Source organism: Venturia canescens, chromosome 8, assembly GCF_019457755.1.
Source record: "Venturia canescens isolate UGA chromosome 8, ASM1945775v1, whole genome shotgun sequence".
NCBI classification, from domain to species: domain Eukaryota; kingdom Metazoa; phylum Arthropoda; class Insecta; order Hymenoptera; family Ichneumonidae; genus Venturia; species Venturia canescens.
Genome location: NC_057428.1, coordinates 12,904,354 through 12,921,406, shown reverse-complemented (window position 1 = coordinate 12,921,406; position 17,053 = coordinate 12,904,354). Strand labels below are relative to the sequence as shown.

The 17,053-nt window shown below is 39.0% G+C and overlaps 1 protein-coding gene across 2 annotated transcripts; it reads right to left on the bottom strand.

The window, feature by feature from the left end:
* Positions 1 to 78: 78 nt before the first annotated feature.
* Positions 79 to 16,990, bottom strand: LOC122415167 (forkhead box protein J1-B-like). 2 transcript variants are annotated; one of them, XM_043427088.1, is made up of 4 exons: positions 15,655 to 16,990; positions 4,556 to 4,846; positions 3,062 to 3,240; positions 79 to 2,106 (listed from the first exon to the last, which is right to left on the bottom strand). In XM_043427088.1, the coding sequence occupies exons 2-4, from the start codon at positions 4,824 to 4,826 to the stop codon at positions 1,696 to 1,698; spliced, it is 861 nt and encodes a 286-aa protein (XP_043283023.1). In that variant the 5' UTR covers positions 4,827 to 4,846; positions 15,655 to 16,990; the 3' UTR covers positions 79 to 1,695. The 2 variants fall into 2 exon arrangements, with proteins under 2 accessions (XP_043283023.1, XP_043283025.1); XM_043427090.1 differs by lacking the exon at positions 15,655 to 16,990 and adding an exon at positions 5,263 to 5,874.
* Positions 16,991 to 17,053: the final 63 nt, after the last annotated feature.

Here is a 17,053-nt window from a genome sequence, read left to right as displayed (position 1 = left end):
AATATAAGACAAACGTAAAAACTGATTGTAAATAAATGAATAAAAAAACAAAAATAAAACGAATGAAGAAAGCAAAAATATCACATTGTCAATTCTATATTTCGCAGTACACTTTCTTTTTGTTTTGTTTTTTCAACTATACACTGTTTTTTTCTTGAAACTATCGATACAAATAATACATAATACATATGACTATGATTTAAAGTTCCAAATTCGAATGCTCGAGAGCAATTCAAGTGAAATAAACGAAATGTTTTCTTGATCGCTACGTCGATCAAAATTCTTAGGGTTCTCTCAATCGTGGTCGCTCGACTTTTCAACCCCGTTACCGTAATATTTCGTTAATATCGTAAAAAGGCACGTTAAATATTTTTATTTGTTACAGTACTTAAAGTCTATTTCTCATTCGTCAATAAGATGATTCACATTATTGAATCAACGAATTTATTGAGAATGTTTTCATTACTAAATACTTTTTGGACGGATATTTGAAAAGGCTTGAATCGGAGAACTAAAACCACACGCACACCCACACAATCAAATAATATATCACACTTTTTCGTTCCGATTCAAAAAATACAATTACATTCTAGACGTTTCGTGTATATATGCAGATTTTTGTGTGTGTGTGTGTTTTTTTTTCGTTTTCATTCAAAATTATTCGTATGATATACTGTAAATGTACATTTAAATGAAAAATTCGAATTGCTCGAACGCTCTACCACGTTTTTTTTAATAATCTACAATACTTATTATAATAATTAGTATTACTTTTAGTTTTATTTATATCTCCGTTAAGGTAATGATTCGTTTAATCATTTTATCATTCATCAGACATGTATTCTATTTACTCTTTGGTTTCTCTCGGTAAGTCGAGGAATGATAACAACTGCCATTACAATGCCATTTCGTTGAGCCCTTTTTTAAATATTTACAATTAATACGTTGGCCAGTTCTGAAAAAAAAGGTTGGAACATTCCCTTTCCTTGAATTTTGAGCAAACCTGACGTAGCCAAATCTTTTTACTTTCATTTTCCCTCAACTTTCATTTACATGCCCATAGTTGAAAAAAATGATTAACTTCTTGACCTCAACGATCGTTTAAATGTTCAGCTTCTTTTTTCGTTAAAGGCACAATTTGCTTACAGGATTTTTCTCAATTCCGCTTTAAAATTGTAAATTAATCGTAAACTCAGCTTTTCTCTCTAGAATCATTATTTTTCTATCGATAATTATTTCATTGATTGAAAAGTTCTTTTTCATTAAATTTACAACATTTTTTTTTGATTTTTGCAAAATATCAATCAAAATTGAGGAATAAAGTGTGGAAACTCTGTTGCAGTTGATCCCCCATGAAAATCGGTATCCAAAAGCGTGACTCATGATTGTTGAAAAAAAGAAAAAAATGGTCTCGCGTGATTTTTCGTTACACCATCAAATCCTTTTTTTTCGTTTGGATCAGGAAATCCAAAATTTCGTAAATTCCGTTTTTGAATGAATCGACAAAACTTTTTTTCCACCAAATGAATTTTATGTATTCTCAGGTTTTTTTTGCATTCTATCTTCCATCGTTTTTCTTGGTGATTCGAAAAGATTGAGCTCATTCTGACTTTTCTCGGGTTCATTTTGAAACCGAAGCACTTTTTTTGGTTGAGTGTTGATTTTCGCTTTGGTTCATTTTTTTCATATTTTTTTTTACAGTGAGTCCAACAAAGAATCTAAAAGATCGAGCTGATTCTCGTCCCAGCCAACAGTTGCGATCAAAAGTCCCGTGAGGTCGTCCTCGGTCAGGCTGACCTGGACGGATTCAGGCACTTCCGGCAGGCTGTCGGGAATGGGAGGCGAAACGCTACTCGGAGGAGTCTCGTACAGGGCCATTCGCGATTTTTTCGAATCGCAAAGATCGTTTTCGTCGTTGTTGTTGCTCGGAGGGATCTTTTTCGTGGCACGACTCCGTCGCGACGCCGATACCCGTCTTCGAGTCCTTTTTCCTTCTTCCAAACGCTCCAAATCCAATTTCCAAAAACCACCTTTACCCGGCTCGTCTTTCGATCTCGGCAACTTCACGAAACATTTGTTCAACGACAAATTGTGTCTTATTGAATTCTGCGACAGAAATAAATACAAAATTAAGGCCTTATATTGGCGGAAAAATCGAAAATCTTTTTATCGGGTATTCCTCAAGTACAATCTCTTAAGAATATTCTCACCAAATTTCATAAAGATATACTTGGATCTTTAAACGCGATTATCTCAGAATCGTTTTTTTGAAAAATACCTTTGAAGTGGACACGATTACTGAAAAAACTACTAATCCGATCCATACAAAATTTATACCACTTATTTATTATAAAAGAAAAAAAAAGTTGTAAGAAAAAAACCGAAAATTTAGCACCTCAAAAAATGATTTTTTTCTTAAAACTCACGCCATTTTTTTGAAGTCCAAATTTTTACAAATTCTTCCTCCAGGCCCAAGCTACTGTTACAATAAATAAGTGGTATAAATTTCGTATAGATCGGATTAATAGTTTTTTAATTGTCATGTCCACTGCAACTGATGCTCAAAAAAGGTGCTGCTGGAATAGAGCACCTGGACTTTCGCCATTTTGAGAAATTTTTTGATGAAAAAAATTGTACAAGTACATTAACATATGTAATAATAAATGTCGTTCGCAATTTTTTAATAAACGTTTATTTTCGTGTTGAAAAAAAATCAAGAACAACACATTTTTTCGCCCGCTGCAAATGCATTTAAGGCCTTAAACGGTGACTTTCTCTAGAAAATTCTTAAATCTTCCATATTTCATTTTTTGAAAAATTTCTCATGAAGATCTTCCATGACAGAGGATTCACCATTCCAGATTTCGAGCCGAAATAGTAACAATCAAGGATTCACAATTTTTCAATAAAATTTGGAAGCTTCTAACCTCGCAATTCGTTAATTACGATAAAAACGCGTATTTGGGCAAAAAACTGTGCAATTCGACAGACTTTTTCAAACTATTAGGATTTTCAAAATACCAATAAAATTATTTGATTTCGAGTATTAAAAAATAATTACCTGCCACGCGGGATCGGCGTGTTTGTAATACATGAAATTTTCACGTATCCACGCGTATATGTTCGACAACGTGAGTTTGTTGTTGTTGGCTCTCATGGCTAGACAAATGAGAGTTGCGTACGAAAACGGAGGTTTGGCATCGGGATTCCTTTGATACTTTTCAGCGTTTTCTGCCAGATCTTTTTGTATAAATAATTCAAAGTTAGAAATAAAAAATTCGGTGGTTGTGCGATATTTAATAAACGAGTTTGTCCTGACAGAAAATTCATAACGCAGTTCATTGAGAATTAAACGAAAACCTTAAAAATCCCCTCTCGAAGAAAAGAGTCAGAACAAGTACATTGACGATCCTGCGTTGTCGCATTTTATCACAAAAAACGAAATTCCATGGAAAAAAATTATGAACCCTACTGGAAATGATTTCGACACAACAATTGAGAAATAATTTAACAAATCAGGAAAAAATGTATTGAAAATAAAAACGCATAAATCTGTAATTATTTTGTGAAGAGAAAAGAAATTTATTGCAAACGTAGAAAACCAAAAAATCTCGCGTGAAGACATCTGAAAAATCGATGCCCCATTCCTCTCATTTTATTCTGAGGGAGGATCGACTAAATGAATTGAAAAAGTTTCAATCTGTTACGTGCAGCATTAAATTTTATGATGTCAATTTAAGGACAAGTATTTCATTAGTAATTCGCGATTTTAATATAACGAAATTGTTCTTATAAGCGTTGACGTTTTATGGAAAACACTAAAAAACCAACAACCATGATAACTGAGTTCATTAAAAATTAAACGAATAAAGTCGATCACGTACGAGACTCAATTCATGTTCGTAATGGCAAATTAATTGAATCGTTTCATCAATAATTCTGGGAATTTCGTAATTGATGTGAAATGCAGAAGTACCGGAAATTCAAACGATTCAGAGGAGACGACGTGTACGAGGAATCCGTGAAATGATGGTAATGAATCGATAATATTTACGATTGCTCGAATAAAAACCCTTCCGTTGGGTTCAACGATCCGAAATGGAAATTATGACAGATTCAGAGCAATTTAAAACGATGAAAAATAATAAAAATCGAATGAATCGAGGAAAATCACTGAAATTTTGAAATTTTATATCCATTCAGTCAATTTTTTCCATTGATCGTGTATTCCAGATTTGATGATGGAATAAAATTTTGAAAACTCACCGTTCAACGCAGTTTTATGGAATGGGAAATTGATTTTCTTTAATTTCGTAATTTATCTGTAATTTTTTCGACTCCATCGCTTTCTTTCATTCGCACAGTGAAACGAATGAAGAAAAATAATGAAATTGGTCAAATTTTCACGATCATTGACGAAGTAAGTTTGTTAATTTATGGTAAAAATTGCAAAAAGACATGAAATACGAGAAATTTTGGAATTTTATTTCCGACACGACCAGAGGAATCGCCAAATTGCGGTGTTTTTGAATAAAATGGAAAATAATGTCAATACCGAGTTCAGCTTTGAGGAGAGGTGACATTTTTTTGTTGGCTCGACGAAGAACCGGCGGTGGCGAGGGCGAACACGGTGGCGTCGGGAGGCTCGAGGCGCTCGTGATGTCGAGAGATTGTAGCCACGAGAGGCTGGTGAGTTCAGCCTCGACACCGAAATTATCATCGCACTCCATGCTGTTCGCGTTGAGCTCGATCGTGCTTGTGGCCGAGTATCGATGATCCGTCGGCGCATCAAGCTCGATCTCTTCGTCCGCTCTCATTTTCACCATCGTTCATATTCCAAAGTCTTCTGAATTGTGAAAAAAAATAAAAATCCAAATGAGCGAAGAGTTTCGAAGGCGACCCTAGGAATTCGTTTAAAAATCACGTTTTTCACGATCGCTCGCATGGAAAAATATTTCCTCGAATGAAAAAAACTGGGATAAATTATTTCCCCAGAGTGATAAAAGTTTGAGGGTGTTTTATAAAAATCCCCGAACGATTGGATCATGCGCGACGAGCCAGAAAGATCGGAATCGTGGGAAATTCCGATGAGAAAAAAACTGAACCGCGCGTCCTTGAAGCGATCGATTTGTTGTGAATAAAAATCGACGAGACGGGAATGAAAGTAGGAGAAAAAGAACGAAAGCCCTTCCCATTAAAAGGATCCTCCGAAAATGAAAATTTGACAAAAAGCAAGGCACAATCGTAGCAAAAAGTGCTTACTCATTGCGAACTCCGAAATTCAGCAGCCGAAGAATCTCAACGTTCGCTGCACGTGTACAAAAGTCGCACAAAAGCGCGGATGTCGCGTCCTGCAAAATCCCGAGTCACATTTGAAAGAAGAGGAGAAAAATTCAACGAAAAATGTACGATTCGCGAGGCACTGGAGTACGAAAACACCGAAGCGGGGCTTGGGCGAAGTGACGAGACGACGAGGGACTTGACAGTTTGCCACCTCGCGCGGTCACTATATTGCGTCGTTTTTCCTGGTCACTATAAAAGCGTGAAAAAATCGTTGATCCTCTCCGAGCTCGCGAGATTCCACGATTTCATCAGGCCCGAATTCAAGAGAATAAATCAACGCGGAAAAGGGAAAGTTTCACTGAGAAAAAAGCGAGAAAAAAGGCTCGGAATCCGGTGGTTCGGAGGCCTCTCACGCTCGCCGGTTTCCTCCGATACCAGGGCTGCCCTGAGACCAACTGGACACAGGGGTAGCTCCGAAGCTTCGAGGCGCCTACCCCTGCGTTGTAACACACGAATGGACGTCCGTGCTGGCCGTTTGGACTGTACGTTTACCTCGCTATATACATATCTCTGTATGAAAAAGAACGAAGTGAGTAGCATGCGCGCGTGTGGCGACAGGTGCTCAGTTCCTTCGCAGGTGGACCATACACCAGCCTTTGTGCGCCCTCAGTCAAGCTCCGGGCTCCGCTCGCCCTCCAATTAAACTTTCCTTTTATTTTTTGCCTCATTCGCTTCCCTCCCTCGATTTTCACTCGGTTTTCTATCCGGCGACCCTCCTTTTTCCCTCGCAGGGGACAATTACATCGAAGAAATATACTTGGATGTGCGTACGCGTAAATACAAACGTTCCGTTGTCCCCAAAGGGGGCAAAGGGGGACGATCAACTTTTTCCGCTCAATCTCTAGCTTCGTAACAACTTCTTCTTTTTCAATACGTACAACAAAGTTGCTCGGTTCGTGGCACAGGACGATCGGGCGCTTCCATTGCTGGAATTGTCGAGCAATCGGAGTTTTTATTGCAGGGTTCCGATCGCCGATTGAGAACTTTTACTGCTTTTTTTTGCTTTTCTCCCCCCTCCTGAAAAACTACGAATTCGTTCGTTTTTTCTGTACGCCAGCGAAAGCGATTCGATTGTTCGGTGGATTTGCGCAGGGCAAGAGCTCGAAAGCGTTGGATCAATCTCGCTCTTCCGGGGAGCAAAAATATCGATTTTGTTTTTGAGGAGCTCGAGCGAAGCGAAATAGACTAATTCTTCACGTCGAATGCGCTTCCGGATTTTTTTCGATCGGTTACTGCGACTCTATCGCCCCTGCGAGAGCTTATAGTCTCTCGCGATTCGTTCTTCTTTATTTTTCGTATTTTCACAGACACTCGTTCGCGCACATCGATATCGCTTTACAACGCAAAAGCCCTGGCACGTGTCAAAGTTTGCGTGTTGTTAGAAAATATCGATCATAGCCGATGAAACTCTTCGCATTTCTGCGTATATGCGGTTGGCGTATGTGAAATTATTTATAAATATCAGTAGTCAAGCTCCATTTAATCTTGTTTGCGGTAAGAAAGAGAATTTTGAATCGATTGATTATCGGAATTTCGATGCGTCACTGGGTCACCGATCGCTCATCAAACTTCCGGTTCCTCTGAGCCTTTGCTTCATCCTCGAATCGCAGTTTCCTTCAGCAACGATTTCTCATCGCGAATTAATGATTGACAAAAATGTGTGCCTTTTGTGTATGAAATTAAAAATTTTAACTTTGTTTCCATTCGCACTAATTTGTGGTAATTATTGTGGCAATAAAATGAGAGAATATAATTATGGTAAATTGTTGCTTCATTGCTTTATAAGGGAATGGAAGTTTCGATCTTTCTTGCAACAATTATTTACTTATCAAAGAACAATCACCGAGTCGTGCAAATAATTACAATAAATTTATTTCTCATTTGAATATCGAATTTCCTCGCCTCCGCACGGAACGAAAAGTCGACCAGAAAAGCCATCGACGATTGATTGAATGAAGTAAAAGATATTTTAAGGTAGATCATGCCCGCAGGATCCTATTTTAAGGGGGTCTAAATTCGATCTATTTTTACTCCCTAATTAAAGATATAATCACTTCAAATTAATTTAATTCGAAATGGTAAATACATTTTTTCAACTTATCTCGTGGCGAATAAAATTGCAAGCCGTTATAATTGATCGGGGATCGGTGACCGACCGAACCCCAAATTTCATTCGTCCCTCGCGAAAATACTATAGTTTATTCTACAAAAAATCGCATTAAAGAGCGCAAAGGGAAAACACAACGAGAAATGGATCCAGAAAAAAGTGTTAATAAAAAGACAGTGGCAGAAATGGGTCAAGCCAAGAAGAAACAAAAAATGTCGAAATAAGAAAATGTGAGGTTACACGAGTGCTCATTACCAATTTCGTTCAATCTTTAAGGAAGTTGAGGCCGTACAGTCATTTTTTTATCCAAAAGTTATGACCTGTACCTTTCAAAAGTTAGGCTAGTTTACAGTTTGGCAATGTTGCATACACTTTGAAGAAGAGCTGGGGAAAAAAAGACGAAAAACTGGTGAAAGCTCAGGCAAGCCTTGCTCATGTTGCCCAAAAAGCTTCATATTTTTAGCATCATTTTTAACGGAGATATCACTGAGTGTGTCTTGACTTTTGGCCCAAATTGTTGTTGATTTTTCACAGCAATGACGCTCCCAAACTGTCTGAAAATTCAACTGGTTTTTTTTACACTTCACTTCATAAGATGCAATCGGTTTAAAAGCGATGACATCATTTTCATTCTAATGCCTCGACTTCCTTATTACCAGTAAGACAATCGTCTCGATTTTTTTCCCAAGTTTCATTACTATACACTCAATCGTTATTCCGTACTTTTTCATAAACTTCGTAAGAAGCGTTTCATTCGTTACGTGGAAATAAAAACGATTTTTTGCGCAGTTCCTATAGCCCTGTGTATTTTTCTTCATATTCAAAGACGTTTATCTCAATAACCAACGAAACGAACCCTTTAAAATTTGATACGCGTGTCAGTCGACTGCTCGTCATGTGTAAATTTCAAGATTTTCTTAAGAAACTCGTTTCGTGCGTGAACTACCTTGATATTAGCACTCGCACATAGAGCAAAAATATTTCGCTTTGAATAAAGATCGCAGAGAATATAAATTCGAACAAAGTTTTTGCTTTTGTTAATATATTTTCCTTGATTTTTCACCCGGTTTTGACGACGCTCCTTCACGAATAAAAATGAATAGTATTTACGTCGGTTGAACCGAAGAAAAATCCGTGGAAATTGAGACCGAGATCGCTCATTTTTCTGGTCGATTAAAAATCAAAAGTTTTTAATTTACTTTTTTTTTTCTACACTTGACGAATTGACTCTGGTCGATTCGTGGTGTCCTCGATCGTTTGGATTAACCGACAACGTCTGCTCCAAATGCTCGAAATCCGGTTGTCCTCTCGGAACGAAGGTGAAGAGGAAAAACTAGCGAGTCGTATCGCAGCATAAAGTAGTTGCATATGGACAGATAATTCGAGGCATTTGAGCACAAATGTACACATTGAAAATAAGCCGGTCAAGAAGGCGAGAACGCGCGCAGTTGCGCTGTCCAGGTGGCTCACCGGAACCCGCGCGAAACGGGCGCCCACCGAAGGACCGGAAGTCAAAGACAGAGGGGAAAAACGAGAGAGGAGAGAGAACGGCATTGAAAGCTGAATAGTTGTGGCACGCGCGAGACTTCCTTTTTCCTCTTTTTCTTTTCCTTTCCCCCCTCTCTCTCTCTCGTTTTTAGCATATATTTTCGCTTTAATATTGTAGCCACAGCTATAGCTCCGCTCCGATGAGCAGCCGACACGTGGTCTCGTACTATTCGGCGATAAAAACGTGCAGGGAAACGCAGAACAGTTCATTGCCGCGTGTGGGCTTGGGAGGAGAATAAACGAGCGTTTCGTCTCCGCAAAAAGTGTAACTAAACACCAAAATATTGGATTTTCCTTTGTCGACGATTCGAGCTCGAAGCGAGGAATTGGAGGAGCCCACCAGCGAGATTATGAATGAAGTTTCGAGTTTAAAGAATCCGCACGATTATGTTTCCTCGTCAGCAACATTGACGGTTTAGAGTGGCACGAAAAGAAGTGACGGGACGAAAGATAAGCATCGAAAAGCTCATTCGCAGGTCTTTTTCGCCTCCATTGATCGGACGCCGGGCAAATGTCCGGAGTTCGCCGCGGTCCGGGGGGGAGGACGAAATTCACGACGCTCAGGGTGATAATCCATCCCTCGGAGGGGGGAAACTCGGTGGGAGGGCCCCGTTCATTTCACGACGAGACGAATAGCGACGAGACACTTCCTGTAGCTTCTTCGTCATTGGTCGACGCGTGGGTGTCGTATCTCCCCGCGATCGAAGGCTGATCTGATAAATTCGTATTCTTTGACACTCGTACACAGTCGAACAAAAGTTCTACGCATGTACGAAGCCTCGAAACTACGTTGGGGGTGAATAAAGGACGACCGAAAATGGTGTCGACGCGTCCTCGAATCTTCCTTTTTCCTGATCTCCACAAATCTAGAATTTACGAAACGATTTTCCGATTGGAATTTTCACAAAGCTTCGACCTAATTGGATTGCGACGAGATGGAAAAACAAACAGCAGGCAACTCGATTACGTCAATTTTTCATTAAATCGCTTTACTTCCACTTTCCTCGGGCTATTATTCATAATATTGGCTCAGACGAGACCCATTGCGAATCGTTTGTTCCCTCAAATATTTAGAAACGAAGAAAAACCTCGTCGGAAGTTAATAATCGGGCCAATTTCCCCTCGCAAGTCCGTTTCTGCTCACGTTTCTCTTCGCTTTTATAAGACGAATTACGAAATCACGATCCCATCGCACGGAGAATATGAAATTTCAAAAATACTCATCATATTATTATGGGGAAAAATTCAATTTTTCTATGCATCAAGATACGTCATGCACGAAACGATTTTCTTAAGGAAGTTGAGGCTGTACAGTCATTTTTTTTATCCAAAAGTTATGACCTGTACCTTTCAAAAGTTAGGCCAGTTTACAGTTTGGCAATGTTGCATACACTTTAAAGAAAAGTTGAGGAAAAAAAGACGAAAAACTGGTGAAAGCTCAGCCGAAAACACAAACGGTGACGATCGTAGCCTCAAAAAACTGCACGGGAAACAGATTATTATTAATATAATCTCAGCAAATCTCCTAATAAATCTGAAAAAAATTGACATTATTCAGCAAGCCGTGCTCGTGTTGCCCAAAAAATTTCATATTTTTAGCATCATTTTTAACGGAGATATCACCGAATGTGTCTTGACTTCCATAAGATTACATGTTATTTGGCCCAAATTGTTATTGATTTTTCTCAGCAACAACGCTCCTAATCTCTCTGAAAATTGAACTGATTTTTTTTACACTTCACTTTATAAGATGCAATCGGTTTAAAAGCGATGACATCATTTTCATTCTAATGCCTCAACTTCCTTAAGAAAATCTCGAAATTTACACAGAGTTTAAATGAGCAGTCGAAATCAAATTTTTATAGATTCGTCTTATCAGTTATTTCCCCATTGTTTTTATACATATACGCTCAGCCCTTTGTCGGAGTGTGTATAAATCGCCGATTCAGTGTGCCACGGAATTCGGAAGCGAGTGATCGATACCTACGTTGGGGCAAGGACATTTTGCACCTTTAAATTTATTCAACGTTTTGTAAATTTTCGTATACGACCGCAGGTTTCACTATCTGCAATATTTACTCACGGATAAAACGGATTCGTTTAGTATAGCGAGGAATATATTATTTTTCAAGAATTTTAAAAGCCTATAGTATTTTTTGAATTTTCCTATTTTTCATCCCTTGAATTCTAAACTGCTTTACGTGGATAGCAAAAAGTGATGCACGTGCGAGAGCTATATTTCGTTTTGTTTTCGAGTGTTATTCATCACCTCAGACTAGCACTTACTGATAAGTGAAAATTTGTTGTAAATCACAAATTCACAAATTTTCACTGTCAGCATGGTAAATTCTATAATAAATACACCGCATACGTGTGACATTTTACGATAGATATAGTTTTTTTTAGGTTTGCCCGAGCAAGCTTTACAATACGAACATTTGAAGTGACCGGGAAGATTTTTTACTACGCTTATGGAGAAAAACACTTTTGAGTCTTTTTAATAGAAGCAGTTACGAGTATTGGTATTTTTACTATGGTGGATAGAACAGTTTTTATTACTGCTCTTCGAGATACTATTCTTAGTGCTTTCCTCCAGAATTTTCGGCCTCGTTTCCTTCGTGCATGAAAAAGCTGAAAATTCCGCAAAATATTGAAAATTTGAGAGTGCGTTACTGGAATAAATTATTTTTCGTTAACTTATCCTCGCAGTTGTTTATATCCAGTTCATTTAACAGCGAATCCCATGACGCTGAAGTTTGCAACGTTCGAGTCCAACGAAATGATGTAAGAAAAGCCTCCAATAATTCCAGCAATTCTCCAATTTTGTTCCCCGTTGAATTTGCAATTCGTAGCTTTCGTGGAATAAAAAATTGGCGAATCGCAGGTGTTTTTTTCGTTAATTTCGTTGAACTTCGCCGTCGGAAAGTTCAGCGTCGTAAAACCAAGTTCCGCAGGGACATTCCTCGCACTGTTTTTCCCTCCCTCGGCTCGAGAAATTTCGCCGCGACTACGGATTTCGAGAGCTTACAACAAAGTGACTTGGTCAAGGTCGCATGAATAATCGACGCGCGTTCGAGTCGACCGAACAATAATTCAAATTCGCGTGGAAGAGTTGAAGAATATTTCTGACGTAAAGAAGCCTCGAAAGCTGGAGAATTCGCGAGAGGATCTTGCGAAGCACGAGCGCGGAGGATCCCGGCCTGTTCCGCGACGAGTCTCTCGGAAGCCGAATCCTCCGACGAGTTCAATATAAAAAAAGCTCCGTCCCGGAGCGAGAACCAGACGCCATGGTCTGGAGGGGCGTCGCTTTCGAGGGTTGTACCAACCTCCCGCGACGGAGCTCGCCGGCCTCCACGTGCTGCGAGGGAGACAGCCTGGCGAAAGAAGAAAGTTAAAGATAGATGAAGAAAATGGCGTTGGTTCAACTAATTTTGGTCTGAGGGAGCTCGCATTTACGTCTTTTTCACATTCGCATGACAAATTTATTTCTCCACGTGGACGAAACGCTCGACGGAAAGTCCCGGGCCGAATGGAACCGGGGCAAAGGGGGCGACGACCCGAGCCAGGGAAAACGCCGCTTTTCACCCCCCGAAAAAACGTCTCGACGGAATTTTGCATTTTTTGCTCCCAGCGTCGAAGCGGCTTCAACTCCAAAAATTCGTGCCATCGAGTGAAGCAGATTTTCAGGCCTCCGTCCACCCCGGAACCGCGGCCGAACTCGATCCCCCCTTTTCATAATAATTTCAGGCCTCCCCAAAGCTTCCCGAGCAGAGAAGCTTCCACCAGCGGTCGTACGTACTATTGGCTAAGCTCCCCGTCCTTCTCTTTCTCTCGAGGCTCCGCGCGCTTCGCCGCTCGTCCTTGTCCAGTCCAGCCCGCCGTCAAAGTGGAAGTATCTGCGAGGCCGATCAATAATCTCCTGGGAACATCCATCCCCTGCCTCTCCGCCCTCGCAGAGTCCGCTCTGCGTCGCACACCGCCGGTCATTCGCTGACCAGGTGTTACAGTCTTTGGCCATTCCCTACTGCAGCGACGTACTTTCATCCCGGGCTCGACGCTTCCGAGCCTCCCGCTTTCATGCTTCGCTCAATTACTGCGCGCGAATTATTTTCGCCTGATTTTCCGGCGGGAGAGGCAGAACAATCTCGTGGAAAGCTCCTCAGTCTCGTAAACTCGGAATTTTCAGCCTTAATATTTCGGGTGTAAAAACTTGATATTTTCGCGATTTATGTTACGAGGGGAACGAAAAACGCTCGATGATAATCCCAATTTTTGACAAATTATTTTTTCGTTATGCCACTTTTACCGAGTGTCACTTCGGGGCTTGCAAAATATCGAGTTTCTGTTTTAAAGGGCGTTGGGTACACGAGAACCCACTAGAGTTGAGAATCATTCACGATTTTTTATGCAAATAATGACTTCACTTCAAATTTCACTTCGTTTTGTAAATATAACATTTTTTGTGACGAAGGATCGTTGGGAAGTTCGAGAAACCAGAAAAACAAATTTGTCCTGTATTTTATTTTTAAAATGATCATTTCGTTGACTGAAAATATTTTTTTCATATATTTTTTATGTTTTATGAATATTTGTAACAAAGGATGAAGCGAGCAGTTCGAAGAAGTGAAAAAAACATCAAGTTTTTATTTCGTAGGGATTTCTATACGAGAAACCACAATGAAATAGATTATTTTTATTTCTTAACCGTTTGTTTTAGGCATAATTTCATTGGATTTTTCGAAAGACTCGAAAAATTTGAATAACTTAAAAAAAAACATCGAGGCTCACTTCCAATATCGCCTGGTACGAGCTCGTTTGTGTATGCGAGCACTGGACACCAGGGGCAGCAGCACCTGTCAGTGATGGTGGCTCATGCTACCAGTCGCAGGTTGTGTCGTTGTGTGACTCATTACGTCACGACCATCGCGCGCGACTACGAGCCTCTTGTGTACACTGAGCTAGGCTCTTGTGTACATATATGTGCGTCAAGAGGTCTGGTATTTGGCCACGCACCCCAAATCAACGTCATTAAAGCCCCCCTCGGACTGAAGGGTGCACGTCGCGAGATACATTAATTTTTAGGCGACCATAAAGAAGGGTACAGGTGCTAGAATACGTGTGTATAAATTGTGCTCGAATGCCTGCTGAACAACGTGCGAGCAGGATCGAACATCTTTTTTAATACTTCAGAGGAAAATAACAGAAATTATTGAAATCGAATCGAAATGATTTGCAGTGGTAAATCAGCTCGCGTAATAAATCTTGCTCCGTGCGTAATGAACGAACTTTCCCGAACTGTCGAATCGTTTGTCTTCGAGATTTTCTAAATCCACTCTGTTTATACGTTGCTGTTGACGCGAAGAACAAACGAAAAAACACGCACGAAAAAATAGGCGACGACTTTACGAGGCTGTTCTGAAGACAATCACTCGATGAATCTTTAAATTAGTGGAACCAAAAATCAACTACAAAGCTACAATCGATCGGGAGATTTTTAAAGAACCCGAAAAAAAACAGACCCGCCAAAAACAATTCTTAACCTCAAAATCAAGACACAGATCGAGAAAACTTAATTTCCTTCAGATTTTATGAAAATTCCGAGACTATTTTATCCAGAATTAAAATCTGATTTTTCTAGAGTTTCATTGTTGAGCTCGAATATTTTTCGAGGGAGCAGGCGTTTTTGTTCTTGAAGGTGACAGGCAAACGCAAAGTAGGACGTTCGGAATATGTCAGTAGCAAAGTTTCTCATATTTATGTGTATAAATACATATATATTGCGTATCTCAAGTATTCTCAACGACAGAATTGGACACAGCAATAGGTCAGACTCAAGGGATGATGTGGACGTATTCTAGTGGACGTGAAAGAGCGAATTACGTCTGAGGTACATCGAGGACGGATATAAACCTCGTGAGGAATACAGCATGTATATAGTTTTCCGATAGGGGTGGAGACTTCATCAAATATTCAAAAGAATTGATCTTTCACAAGCCGCAGCAGATTACGATTCTGCATCATTCTCAATTTCTAACTCGTACTTTATTATGCTCATGATCTTTGAGATTTTTTCAAATGTCTTTTCAGATCCTCGGAAAGCACTTTTAACTCGTCTAAAAGAATCTTTCGCTATAATCACTCCGCGATCGTACTCGTCGAGCTTCGTTACGAAATTTTTTTGTTCGAAAAACAAAAACAGTCATTCGTGAATAACTACACAACGTTCAAAATTGTTTTGTTCTATCTTTTTTTTCTTTCATTTTCTGACGATTGTATTAATTTGTAGAAAACTTTTTTACATTCTCGATTACTTTTTTGCTAAAAATTTTGAAAAAGATGCTTCATAAATTTGGTCTAACAACGATTATTTTATCTTTGACGAACTGAATGTTGTGTCAAATTCAGAAAATGGCTGACTCCTTTTGAGTCATGATGGAGAGAGTAATAAAGTTCAAAAACTTATTTCTTTTCTATTTTGAGATGAAATCATATAACTTTGATCTCGTAAAAATGAATTTCCAATTATCCGAAAACGTATTCAAAAATTTTACATAATTTGATATTTGTCCAAGAATCTCATGGTTAGTCACTGAATTTTCTCGTTGTTTTGTGAACGTTAATTCCACCATGAACGACGTGGTTTTTCGTAAACTTACTTGGCAAATTCGAGGTTTTCTTTTGGCCGAAGAAATCTCGAAAGACTCACGAAAAATGACGGTTAAGCGAACGTTCAGCCGAGAGAAAATTTCGCGAAAATGAAGAAACTCGTCGATTTCATTCCAATCTTTTTCGGTTGATAAGATTATTTCATTAAAATATTTTATGATGCTTTTTTTTCCTGAGATAATAAAAAATCGAAATTTAGGGGCAACAGAAGCCCACGAGACCTGCGAGAGAGCCGAGTCAACACGTCCGTCACGAGAACCATCCCTTTGGTCACTGACTTGAACGTTCTCCTGGTTACCGTCTCTCTAGCCTCTCACCGCCATTTTTCATATCACTCTGGCTGCTGCTGTGTTATGACCCTGAGTGCTAGTGCTCGTCCTCTTACCCGCAGGTGCAAGTGACAAACAACATAACCAAAAAATTTTCTTTGTACGATCACACGCTGCACGGCACCTGTTTATTTGCTTTTTTTCAAAACATCGAAATAAAACTCTAAATTTACATTTTCGTAAACGATAAACACCGAAAATGAGAAGTTCAGTAAAAATGAAATAATTGAAAATCGTTCGAGAATTTTTATACAGACATTTTACCAAAACTTGAAAAATTTTACGGTTGTACTCTACATACAGAAAAGTCAAGAATTTACAAATAATAATAAAAATATTACGCAAAAAAACTTTTTGTGAGATTTCTAGAAAAAAATCGCAAATTTTTCGATCTAATTTACATAACTGCCATGGATTCAGGGCATTGTTTTGTTGGCTTCAGAATTTCGTACGAATTTAAAAATTTGGGATGTTACTCGCGACGATTACGCCTCTACCGACAACTCAACTTACCAAATGACAGTTCGTTGACTCCAAGTTCATTATTTTAATTACACTATTCTCCTTGAAAGCATTAGGTACCCGCAGTTTCTTGCAAATCAGCGGGTAAGATTAAAATTCGCCCCTGAGAAGGTTTGACCGATAAGGCGTCTATGGAAATGTTTTTCTATCGCTATAGTTATGCGCTCAGCTAGAGAACGAAAAAAAATTGAGTCAAAATTCGAATTGATTGAAATTTGGAAATTTTTTAATTCGGCAAAAACTCGAAAAAATTCAGTCATCGTTGGAACTTAACTGAAATTTATGCTCCATTACAATAATTGTGAAAAATTGGAATTTTTTTCTTAGTGAAATAACCTTCGACAAGTAATCAGAGGAAATTTTTTTGGTTAGATAAAAGTTCCGCACATGTTTCAAGTCGTCACTTCTTTGAATCACTGGTCGAAGCTCAATTTTCTCTCACGTCGTAATAATTCTGTGATTGCATTTTACGAAGAACCGATTAATATTTTCAAATTTTTCTCAGTTTGTCAAGTTGAAAAAACCGGCTTATGGTTCG

Bases quoted from the DNA above. Each gene is read 5' to 3' on its own strand.
- LOC122415167 (XM_043427088.1), bottom strand. From the start codon at position 4,826: ATGGTGAAAATGAGAGCGGACGAAGAGATCGAGCTTGATGCGCCGACG. The intron at 3,241-4,555 runs GTATTGACATTA...TTATACAAAAAG, and splicing joins TCTCCTCAAAGCTGAACTCG to ATCTGGCAGAAAACGCTGAA. The intron at 2,107-3,061 runs GTAATTATTTTT...TTTCTGTCGCAG, and splicing joins ACGCCGATCCCGCGTGGCAG to AATTCAATAAGACACAATTT.